The sequence below is a fragment of the Solanum pennellii genome, chromosome 1, assembly GCF_001406875.1.
Source record: "Solanum pennellii chromosome 1, SPENNV200".
NCBI classification, from domain to species: Eukaryota; Viridiplantae; Streptophyta; class Magnoliopsida; order Solanales; family Solanaceae; genus Solanum; species Solanum pennellii.
The window spans coordinates 107,920,579-107,932,715 of record NC_028637.1 but is presented as its reverse complement, the minus strand read 5'-3'; the positions used below and the strand labels follow the sequence as shown (position 1 = coordinate 107,932,715).

General features: G+C 30.3%; 2 protein-coding genes and 1 non-coding gene across 6 annotated transcripts; all 3 read right to left on the bottom strand.

Moving 5' to 3' along the window:
- Positions 1–279: 279 nt before the first annotated feature.
- On the bottom strand, positions 280–3,317 carry LOC107012315. Of its 4 annotated transcripts, XM_015212141.2 has the most exons (3): positions 2,898–3,117; positions 2,774–2,812; positions 280–1,411 (listed from the first exon to the last, which is right to left on the bottom strand). In XM_015212141.2, exon 3 carries the CDS (start codon positions 1,392–1,394, stop codon positions 663–665), a length of 732 nt encoding a protein of 243 aa, XP_015067627.1. In that variant the 5' UTR covers positions 1,395–1,411; positions 2,774–2,812; positions 2,898–3,117; the 3' UTR covers positions 280–662. The 4 variants fall into 4 exon arrangements, with proteins under 4 accessions (XP_015067627.1, XP_015067610.1, XP_015067635.1 ...); XM_015212124.2 differs by lacking the exons at positions 2,774–2,812; positions 2,898–3,117 and adding an exon at positions 3,143–3,317; XM_015212149.2 differs by lacking the exon at positions 2,774–2,812.
- Positions 3,318–3,420: 103 nt separating this feature from the next.
- TRNAE-CUC lies at positions 3,421–3,493 on the bottom strand. Its single transcript has one exon. It is a non-coding gene; the product is annotated as a tRNA-Glu (tRNA).
- Positions 3,494–5,383: 1,890 nt separating this feature from the next.
- Positions 5,384–11,564, bottom strand: LOC107008229 (endoglucanase 24-like). Its single transcript, XM_015207171.2, has 4 exons — positions 11,031–11,564; positions 7,435–7,734; positions 6,441–6,602; positions 5,384–6,322 (listed from the first exon to the last, which is right to left on the bottom strand). Exons 1-4 carry the CDS (start codon positions 11,448–11,450, stop codon positions 5,714–5,716), a joined length of 1,491 nt encoding a protein of 496 aa, XP_015062657.1. The 5' UTR covers positions 11,451–11,564; the 3' UTR covers positions 5,384–5,713.
- Between the last annotated feature and the right edge of the window lie 573 nt (positions 11,565–12,137).

Genomic DNA, 12,137 nt, shown 5'->3' with positions numbered 1-12,137 from the left:
GCTTGGTAACATTTCCTTTTGTTTTGGTTATCCCAAGGTGATCAGTGGTCATGGTTCAGTTCCAGGATTGGGTTTGACAGTGACTTTCAAATATTTCTAACAATTCTTTTTTAATAATAATAGTGTCCAAACCAAATTGCGCGCACCTCATATAGTCCAGGATACCTTCAAAATTTGTAAATGAAAAATATATCTAACTACTTTTAGACGAGCTTTCACCTATTGCGAAAAATTCCTCACTGCTTACCGTCTCACGGCTGAAAGAAAAACTCAGAAGAATTTCATGCACCGAATCTAAAATCCCATTTATTGTATCAGCTAACAGACTCCAGTTCAAAAGGAAGGAAAGCATTAACTAAGTAATCTATATACCAATATACAAGGAAAGTTGAAGGACAAAAACCTGTTTTCTTATACTAGTTGTACTTAATAATCAAGCTAAATAACTAAAACATTGAGCAACATCTGCAAATTTATGCCTGAGCGAATATGATCGTCTTTCCTTCTTGGACCACGCACAGACATGCCAACCTCTTTATACGAGAAATCAAGTCAGAAACAGTAAGCTGCAAAACGGATTCGTTGAAGTTTTCTTCAAACTACCTCGAGCTTTGCATCTAAAGCAGCATGCTCCAGATCAGAATTTGGATTTGCAACATAACTTAATCAGTTGTTGGATTCAATGACATGTCATCGAGGCCAGAAACGATATCATCAACCAACTTGTTGACCAGTACCTCAACATTTTCAGAAGCTGGAGGGATGGAGTCCACGGAGCTTCCTACAAGGGCTTTGTTGAGCTGTTTAACAAGCCCATCTTCCTCATCGGGAATGTCAAGTTCCCAGACCTTGAATATATCGTCATCTAAATTTTCTTCAACAAATGTTGAAAACTCTGAATCTACTTCAGAATCGGAGGCTTCAACTACTCTCATGTCCTCGTTATAGGTGGAAGAAAAAACATTTTCTAAGTTAATTCTGGACCAAAAAATATCTGGATCTTTGTTATTTATCAGATGACGAGTAGTGTCCCCTTCTTGTTCATTAATTGGAGAAAAATCATAAATCGAGTCACCTAAAATCCCTGAAATTTCTGTCTCTTCAATGGAGGGGACAATACGAGAGTCTTGAGGAGAGTCATCCCTTATCACTGCAGAAAAGATTGCTTGGGAAGGAAAAGTGTCCAGTAAGACATGTTTCAAAGAATCCATGCCGTTGTCCAATATAGCAAGATCATTAATGAGGCATGAGTCAGCCCATGCTACATCCTCAGGTGAAAGCACATCTCCACTCTTGTTGCTATCTACAGAAATGAGGTCAAGCGGAGAATCACTGTCATCTTTCATGTCATCATCAACAGCCATGGCCATGGCCATGGAGAGAAGTTCAGTCATATTCCTTAGCAACCACCCTGCAACAGAAAGTACATAGGTAAAGCCTTCAGGAACCATCAACAAACATTTTATGATAATAGGATCCAAGATACCATCCCCTCATCAGTTTATGACTCCAAGCACAAGTAATTAAAATAAGACCACAATACAACGGTTTCAAATGTCATGAAACTGAGGTTTCAATAACAAAAAGATGGCAAAAAGTGGATTACTAGCATCAACAATTCATCACCAGGGAAATCTTCAGGATCAAACCTAAACAATTATAATACCAAGCAACAAAGAGACAGATGAATATCTTCAGCTGTTGTAGCAGACTAGTACTGCCTATAATTGATGAAATCAGTTAAAAGGCTTGGTGTGAGTGTCACTACTAAGAGCTAGACAACAATTAAACATACAGAAGCATCAAGGGAAGGAGGATTCAATAATATACTCCCTATTTGACCATACGGAAAGAGAGAAGCAAACTTCATTCAAATGAAAGAACCACTCATTATGAAAGGTCTCGGTGTACTTGATAGAATCCAAAGGCAGAACCATTGAAGATGCAGCAGACATAGCCAACATAATATCATCAGGAGTGACAGAGTAACCACTAGATTTGCATTTACTCAAACATCAGCGCTAAAACGTTAAACATCTTCTAAATCAAATCCTAAACTTCGACTATGATATGTCATTTTCTTTTAATTGGTAAGACATGTCATTTAATATTCAGAGACAATAAGCAGAGTAATCAAAAGTGTCCTTCACATATAGAAACCAATTATATGCAACTATTCCTCAAGGATGTAATTCTATGGTGACTAATACTTAAATGTATAACCTTTACTTTGTTAAGTTTCCACAGCAACACGAATTCAGTATTAGCTCATCACTACAGCTCCTACCTTGCATCCTTACCGGCCCTTCCTTTCCACTTCTGCCTACCTCAAGCTTCTCTCACACACAGCAAAAGGGTGAACGTAGCTGGTTAGTCCAAACTTAACAATATTCTTTCATATTGACTTTGGAATTAATAAGCAGAGGTTTTACACATGAAATATGAAGTACTATCAAAAATGCTAAAGCACCCAATCTTTTTCATGTACCAATGAAACAATCAGCACTTCTTTTTTTGATAACCATGGTGTCTCTCACACCTTGACTAATTGCACTACCACCTCCCACCAAAAAACAACAACTACCTGATAACTTTGTCCACCAAGACTAGGACACGTAGGAAAAAATCACCTATAGTCTCAGGTTAAACTTGAACCTGTAAGCTTCTCGACTAATTCCACGGATACCTGCCACCTCCCACCTCCCACCTCCCACCAACAACAAATATCAGGTAACACTATCTACCAAGACTAGTAGATGTGCAAAGGAATCACCTTTATATTTTCGTCTCTGCTGATATTTGAACCTGAGACCTAATGAAACAGTGAATAGTTTACAATCACATTTTCTAAACCAGACACATTCTGCAAATAGTTTAGCAAATATATTTTCACTTACTTCAATCATGCAATGCTCTTCTAACAAAACCGAATCCAGCAAGTATATGTTTTTTAGACTCAAACTCGAGTTCAATAGTTCCTCATATAATTTAATTTCTTTATAACCTAAAATAATCGAAACAACGAATCAAGACGAAAAACAGAGAGTAAATCCCCTAACTTTAAATAGCAGCAAAAATGTCAAAAGGATTGAAACGAAACCAAACTTGAAAGCTTGAACTCCTTTTCAGAAATCAAAGATACCTTAATTTATGAGTTCAAAAATGTGGAAGCACAAACCAAGAAAACCCCACAAACTTATATGCCCACCGCCCACCGTTTCGTTTCTCTCAAAGAAGAGAAAAGAAGTAATAAAAGCGATCCAATCAATGTTTCAGCTTCAAGTAGAATACAGGGATTCTTTTTGAGGGAATGTACGAATTTGGGCCTTTGAATAGAGGGATTTGGGCTGTATTTTTTGGGTGGGTAGAGAAAAAAGGAAAGAAATTTTTTTAGCAAAAAAAAAAAAATTAAAAATATAATTCCGTTGCCGGGACTTGAACCCGGGTCTCTCGGGTGAGAGCCGAGTATCCTAACCAACTAGACTACAACGGAATTGTTATTTATTTTTTGTTTATTAAATAACTATTACAAAACAAAATATTTTCTTATTATATGGTTTACCCTTTTCATATGGAAAAGGTTATATTATTAAAATATCTTGGAGAAAAAGATAGAAATCTCATCTTTAAGTTCTCTTATTACCATTATCCCCTATTAGTTTTACAAATCTCCAAAATCCCTCATTTTCACGCATTATATTAATGTATCAGTGCGTCAAATCAATGTATCTCAGGCATCAGATTAATGTATCTCGAGCATTGGATTAATGTATCTCACGCATCAGATTAGTGTATCATGTATGTATCTTATTTAACGACCAATGTATCTCGTGCATCAGATTAATGTATCAACGCTTATATTATTGTATTAGTTTGAGGAATTTTTGTAATCATAAACTTATAAAATATAAATAGAAATTTTACCTTAAAAGTATATAATTTCTGTCTTTTGCCCAAATAACTTTGTACAAATCACAAAATAATATTTGAACTGAACTTCTTAAAATATCATAAAATATAGTGTAGTCACGTGATATATCGTAATTTTCTCTTGTGGGAAGAGTAGTAAGTCAACATATCAATGCAAAGATCATATAATTTTAAGAGTGTGTTTGTCAAAATATTGATTAGACAATTGAATGTATTAAAAAACAATATATGGTCGTTCGGATCTAAATAGGCTCAATGGAATAGAGACAATTCTGATTAAGATTCAAAATTACAACTGTATTTAGGTCATCATTTGAATAGATCATGATATATATTTAGCACGATATATAACGATAATGATCTATCTCATTATGAAATAAAGTTATTGATAGATTATTTTTTGTTCCAATAAGATATAATTACCAAGTGACTAATTTTAAAAAAGGATTTGACATTTACTTTAGTAACTATATATTTTTATGACTTTATAATATAATGATTTTAACGTGTAGATGATGATTATTATTAAGATGGAATACATAGGAGACGTTATATAGGGCTTAGATTATAAGATTGAACACCTCTTCAACTGTAACCTAATTTGTTTTTGTTCTCATTTTTATATAAATAAAAAGAGTATTTAATTTTAATATTTCGTATATCTTCTTGACCTTTAATCATCAATTTAATAAGAACGTTATTGATAAATATTTAATAACCTCATTGAGAAATGAATGCCCACGCGTCTCTATCTGCCCCATGCCTTGTCATTTAATATGTGTGTGTGATTTGTCTATGTTGCTTCTTTTATTTCTTCCGTTTCCTTTTGACCAAATACTAAAAAGAAAATTGCAAATTAAAATGAATTCTTTGCATTTGGATAATATTATTAATAATCATCACCATCAATAGAAGAGGTCTGTTGACAAATTTACTTCATGACAACGGTATATCTGAAATTTTTAATCTTTTTATTGATTTGTTTAATATATTCTTAGAATTTTGATATATGAAATTTAAAATTTAAAGTTATTTTACATATATCTTTTTATTATTAATTTAGTCACGTCAATAAAAGTTTTTTATTAAAGATATGAGACGCAATATATATATATAAAATGTTAATAATTTTATTAAATGTTATCAATAAGAAAATATATTATTTTTTTTATAATTATTTAAAAAATAAATATATATTACATAAATTATGACCGAGAAATAAATAAGACTACTTTTAAATATGATTTGTGAGTCCGTACCAGCATGGGGCTTTGCATCTAGTATCATTTATGAATGTTCGAATAATCAATAACCAATTAATAGATAATTGATTCCTTTGATTGAAAGCTCAAACTAATTATTTCAATGGAAGCGTAAAAAATTAAACCAATCTAGAATAGATAAATAGATCAAATTCTCATTTGCCAAAATATTGATAGAGAGAGGATCCAACTATTTCAATTGCAAAATAGCCTTACATTCATCAAAATTAACAACATAAATTTCATGGCTAAAGAATGTTTCCTTTACATTCTTTTTCCAAAATAAAAGCAAACATGCAAGATTTTTACATGTTAAAAACTTTAACAACTTAATAATAATATACTCACTCTCTATAAAATGTCACAATAAGTCATTGTGACAATACATTCTCACATCATTTAAAATCCAAATTAACAAGGTTATTAAAAAGCCTCTTCCTTCTTTGCATGTGCAAGATGAGAGACTATTTAATTATATATACAATTCATCACCATAATATTAAATTAGGTATGGTGATCATCTAATTAACGTTAGGATTAGCTGCAAAGTAAGCAAGTGCACCAACAAATGGTGCATTAATATAAGTAGTTGGCTCAGATTTACGAAATTCATCTCTATTATCATCATAAACATCATCTTCTCCAGGACCACCAACAATTGCACCAACTAAAACATTAGGATTAGGCTGCGATGAGTTAAAATAAATCGAGCCCTCGTTGCATCCAATGACCTGAGGATGATCTTTGATCGATGGAATAGTCGATCCGCGATGATGAATTTTTTGAGGATAGTAATTACTATAACCAACCATGTATGATATACCTTTAGGATTTTCACCTAAAATGTAATCGACTTGTCTCTTACCAATTTTTCGAAGCATCGATGGACTAACACTTATAGTACCACAATTCAATATTTGTGATGATTTTTCTAAGTAATTTGCGTAGACTAGTAGTAGGAATGTGATTGTTGTGGCATGTTGTAAATTGCTTCCACCAGGCTTGTAAATTAGTCCACCAGGAGAGTATTGTATATGAGAAGATGATGATTCTGGGATTAATGTACACATGAAGCTATCTGCTGATGATTTATAAGATTGAAGGGAGTACGTGGTCCCATCCAACACTTCCTGCATTATTAATCTCTGCATTATACTCTATGGTAGATTACAATATGTGGATGACAACTGTCTAACTTATTGTTATTTGACGCGTTTGGTATGATAAAAATAAAAATTTGAATCTGACCTTGGAAACAAGAACATTTACGCCTGCGTGTTTATTATCCCATCCAAATTCATTAATATTGTCATCCGCACCAAGTGTCTGCCGATTTTCTTGTATGTAACTTAGATAATCGTCTCCTTGCGTAGCCCTTCTTAGCCACGCTGCTCCCCACAACAATTCATCCTAATCATTATTGTTCAAACACTTTAATTAGTTATATATAATGTTAACATCAATTTTGTTTCGTTGTAATTTTAACTTTGACACATAATTTAATAAAGTAAAAAAAATTAAGCTGTTTTTCAGAAGGTAAAAGTTTTTTCCAAGTACTTTTGAGAAAACTTAAAAGAAACTTTCAAAGACTTGGACAAACACTAATGGCTACTCAAAAGAATTTTTTAAAAATTCATGTGAATTAAACTCTAGCCAAAATTACTCTTTTAATTCGTTTATGTGAATTAACTCTAGAGTCCAAAGGCAACTAAGTAATACTAACTGACTTAAAAGTTAATCGAATCTATTTTTGAATTTGATTTTAATTTCTGAAAGTAGTTGACAAACATATAATAATTTAAAATAAGTATTTGACAAAGTTAAAATATAACTTAAAATAGGTTAAAAATCAAAAGTAGATTTCCCCTGCTTTTTATTTTCTTGACTTAAAAATTATTTCAGATTTGACTTTTATTTTGAACTTGAAAAATTATTTTTTAAAGTAAGCTCGTTAGACCCCCCCCCCCTTTTTTTTTTAACCCTTAAAAATATACGTACTTGATTGTTCTTTCTGTCCTAAAATAAGTATTAATCATTTCAACCATGTGAAAGAAAAATAATAACTTACATAGTTTACCAAAGTCATCCTCATTTATTTTGTTGAAAAAATTGAACACTGTTAAGCTATTTTCTTTTTTCTAAATATAGAAGTATAGTTAAAAATAATTATGGTATGTTAGGTCAAAATTTCTTGTATCTACAATAATGAGCTATTAGTTTGTATGAGATGAAGAATGCTTGCCTGATATCCATCAAAATCACAATAATATGGACAAACTCCTTCTCTAATATTGTAATTATCACTGTAAGCTCCACGGTTCCTATCTGCAAAATCAAACACCCTTGTGGATGTTCTCAAAAGTGTCTCCGCGTATCCGGGATCTGAGGGCCGGAAAGCTATAGATGCAGCTGCCAGGGCAGCTGCAGTCTCTCCGGCCACATCAGATGCCGGATTCGGGGCATCCACTGTGTACACTGTCCTAGCAGTGTCCATATCTTCTGGCCTTTCCCAACAGTCATGGTCCAGTACAGGATCACCCACCTAATTAAATCATCAATATACCAAAAGTAAATATGTCAGCTACCAAAAGTGATGGCTACTAATGTCCCATTTAATTTTTTCTAACCAAACAAATAAAGCATCACATGAGATACTCCTATTAGTTTTTTTTACACCTACTAAATACTCATATTTTTGGTCTCTCAATTATTTATAAGGTTATATATTCTGGTCTAGTCCTACTTGTTTATGGATCTAATATTTAACCTTTTATTAATTTAAGTGTATGATTTTAGTCCCTTTATGTATATGTTATGTAGAAGTATATCACCCTTAAATATGGGTAATTAAATAGTGAAACAATAGATAATTCTGAATTTTTTATGAACAGTCACATATAAATGGTTCGAAAGTGAAATTTTCAAATAATTGAAGATTATATATACTTTAGTCCAACAATAATACTAAGGCTTATTAAAATAAGAATTAACCGATGATTGAGAGACCAAAAGTGATATCAAGTTTTTACTTAAAGCTAGCAAATTATTTTAAACTAGTTTCAGAATTAACAATTAAACTTATTTTTATGAACTATTTAACAAGTTTTTAAATAAAATCATAATGGATTAGAGAGAATTGTTCAAATAGTAAGTTATTCTTTCGTTTTCAACTATGAAGATAACAAATTTGAATGATAAAGAGGATAAAGTAGGGAAGCTTATAGGGAGGGACAATTAATCTTGACCAAGAGAAATACAATTTACGCAACGTAGGACCAACATTATAGGTTCACGTGCTTGGAGTACGACAAGTTACTATATATCTATGTATAGCTCCATACTAACCTATACTTTTTATAATTAAAAAATGTACGAAAGTTATATATCTATGTATAGCTCCATACTAACCTATACTTTTTATAAATAAAAAATAAAGACGTTGAAACAAAAATTACTGCCTACTCACGCTAATATCCTAGCTATGTCCCTAAATTATGCATAGGAACATGTTTTGTTGCGTATGCAAATATCGAAAGGATAACACTAAACCAAAAAAAAACAAAACTAATATTACTAAATTGAAAAGACAGAAAAGTTTCACGCAATAAGGTTTAAGATTATGTAGGAGAATAACCATACATTTAAGCATATTTACATCAGAAATTAATAAATAATTTATTAAATTATTTCTATTTAACTATATTATTTTGAGAATTAAACACTATTAAGATAAGGAGTATAAAGATATAATGGGAAAAATGCGTGCGCACATATATATCATGTTAAATTTTTAAAATAACACTTATTCAGAAGCAAAATCATTTTAATAAAATGACACTTATTTTGGAATAGAAAAAATATGTTTATTTAGCTCCTTTGTTTTCCCCTCTATATAAAGAAATATGTATAGTTATTTATTATTAACTTTATTTATTTTTAAAAAAATCATAAATAAACAAATAATTTTAAGATATCATCCAATGAATATAATTTTTTTTTTTGGTTGAAAACCAAAACTTAGCGCCGTATGACCCAAAAGAGAAACCAACAAACACATCCATTCTAAGAATAAATTTCAACCAACCCATCATATTATCAACGTACATGTTTCTCTTTATCAGAACCACTATACCTGCCACTGTAATACTCCTTTATAAATCCAACCGTTTCATAAGCAAATCAAGTTTTTTCCCACCTAAACATTGAAAATTCTAAAAGATAATGACACGTCTAATTTAACCCTACAAGCTAATTCAGGGTGGTAATTGTTCAAATCTATATAAATAGATTGTTAGTTTATTACTATAGTATTCTGTGTGAAACTTCCATCCATACTAACAAAAGTTAAAAAAGGACCAAATCTTTTATAAGTTTCTCTTAATTAGTCTTTTCGTTTTAAAAAGTATGACCTAGTTTGACTTGAACAGAGTTTAAAAAAAGAAATAAGACTTTTAATCTTGCGGTTTTAAATTAAAGTTATGTCAAATGTACCAAAATTTTGTTTAATCGTATAATTAAAGTGTTGTCAGAAAAGGAAATAAATCATTCTTTTTTTTAAATAAACTAAAAAAGAAATAAGGTCTTTTTTTATAATTGATGTAACCGTTAATAAAGTTAACAAAAAGTCATGATATTAATGTTCATAATCCTTGCGAGGACTTTATAAAATGCTATTAAGTAATTTTTTTTCTTTTGATAATTTTTAATTATAATATTCCACGTAAATATAAAAAATGTTTTAATACAATTTATAGATCTTTAATTTAAAATTATAATTTTTTAAAAAATTATTTAAATTCTATGTTTAAAACAAGCTGCTCGTACCATCAATGTCCAGCTCAAAGTCACTTTATTAAGCACTTTAAATCACTTATTAAGCTAATCAATGTCAATTACTGACGTATGTATTCCATCAGTTCCATTTCATGTAGAACTTATTTACTTTTTTGAGTTTATTTTTCAGAAAATATTTTTAATATTTTCATGTTTAATTAAATAAGAATTAAAGATTATTTATTTGAAAAATAGATAAATAAATTTCATATTATTAATTGTTTCTCTATCCTCTCCATCACATTTCATTTTCATTCGACGATGCAATTTCCACCATTAGTTCTCATCCTCACTACACTCCTCCCACTTGCCTTACATTACACTCCCAATCAATTTATGTGATTTATTTTTATATTAAGTTTCAATTTAAATATAAAATGTTTGTTTTATTCTTAATGAAATGTTTTATAGTCACACAAATTCCTATTATTTATATCATTTATTTTGAATCAGAAAGTTTAAAAGGGTTCATTTCTTTCTTAAACTTCATTCCGAATCAAATTACCTCACATAAAATGAGAATATTTATTTAAATTATATAGGTAGTTTAAAATTACATATTATTTTACTAATTAAATATAACAATATAATAAACGAGAAATTTGCTTTTTTAAAAAAAAAAATTATTCTATACTGAACCCACTATTAATCTTTTTTAAAAATAATAACAATTTCGTATTTCTAAAATATTTTGGCTAATTTTTTCTTAAAAAAACATTACCTCTTAATTGATGAATGACATTCTTATAATCACAAAATGTAAAAAACAGAGGAGTAATATCTTTACATGCACAAAACATACAAAGTCCAGTAGAAACAGAGCATAAAATAGTTGGTTTATTTGCGGAAACAATTTTTCTATCTCTGCAAAAAGTGATAAGGTTAAATATACGATTTTACCCTTTCTATATTTCACTTGCGGGATTTACTGTTGTTGATGTTGTTGTTAATTTTGTTCGTTTAGTCCCATCCAAAAAATAATAAGTAAAAAAGTGAATAACCAACCTGGACGAAAATGCGATCTGGCTGAGAAACAGTTTTGAGAAGATAATCAGTGGACCAACGGATAGCGACTAAAGCATTCCGTAATTCAGTAGGCGGCATAATTTCCCCAAATTCAATTACACTCCACGCAAGCAACGTCGTCGTAAACGCCATCGGAAAATTAAACTTCACATTATCTCCGGCGTCGTAGTAACCGCCGGTCAAATCAACATTCATCTCCCATCCATCGCTTAAACCGGAATGTCCTCGCCAGTTCATTCTCTGGTCCTGCGGTAAATAGCCGGAGCGTTGGCCTTCGAAGAAGAGAATGGATTTGGTCAATGCGTCTGTATAATCAAGGTAGCTTCCATGGCAGTTTAATAATGGAAGAAGAAGGAGAAGAAGCAGCATTAATTTTGAAGAAATAATTTTTTTCTTCATTTTTTTTTCTAAGCTTCTTCTCTTCTCACTACTATTACTAGTAGGTGTGTGAAAAATGTTTGGTTGGGTTTCTGAATTTATAGTAGTAGTAGAATATAGTGATCTCTCTTTGTTTTATTTTATTTTATTTACACGATACTGTATAAGCATTAAGCTATTTAGAGCCTAGAGGTAGTTTGTTAGCGACATTTAGATTCAAATTTGGCTTATACATAAGTTAGTATATCTGGCTTATTATTTTTGATTTATTTTTATTATTTTAATTTTAAAATAAATATTTGTAAGTGCTTTTTATTTTTGTCTAAATATTTTAAAATTGCTTAAAAACTATTTTAGCTTAAAAATACTTAAAATAGGTCAATTTAAACGGACACTTACTTCATCCGTCGATTCTTATTTCTCACATTGTGTTTTTTTAATATTTATTTAATTAATTTTTAAAATTAAATTAGATGACATTAATTCGATATTTTTGCAATAAAATATTTAGATTTTTAAAAATTATATGAAGACTATTATAAATCGCTTTGCTTTCATATAAATATGATTAGAAAAAATACATTTTAAAATATTACTAATTTATATTTTTATATTTTAACTCTAGAAAAGGAAATTATGACAATTAAAAATTAACAGTAATAGTAGATGATTAGAGTTGAGTAGCTAATACTTTTTTAAATTATTATT

Bases quoted from the DNA above. Each gene is read 5' to 3' on its own strand.
- LOC107012315 (XM_015212124.2), bottom strand. From the start codon at position 1,394: ATGACTGAACTTCTCTCCATGGCCATGGCCATGGCTGTTGATGATGAC.
- LOC107008229 (XM_015207171.2), bottom strand. From the start codon at position 11,450: ATGAAGAAAAAAATTATTTCTTCAAAATTAATGCTGCTTCTTCTCCTT. The intron at 7,735-11,030 runs GTTGGTTATTCA...TGATTTAATTAG, and splicing joins CAGATCGCATTTTCGTCCAG to GTGGGTGATCCTGTACTGGA. The intron at 6,323-6,440 runs GTCAGATTCAAA...TTAATAATGCAG, and splicing joins TAAATGTTCTTGTTTCCAAG to GAAGTGTTGGATGGGACCAC.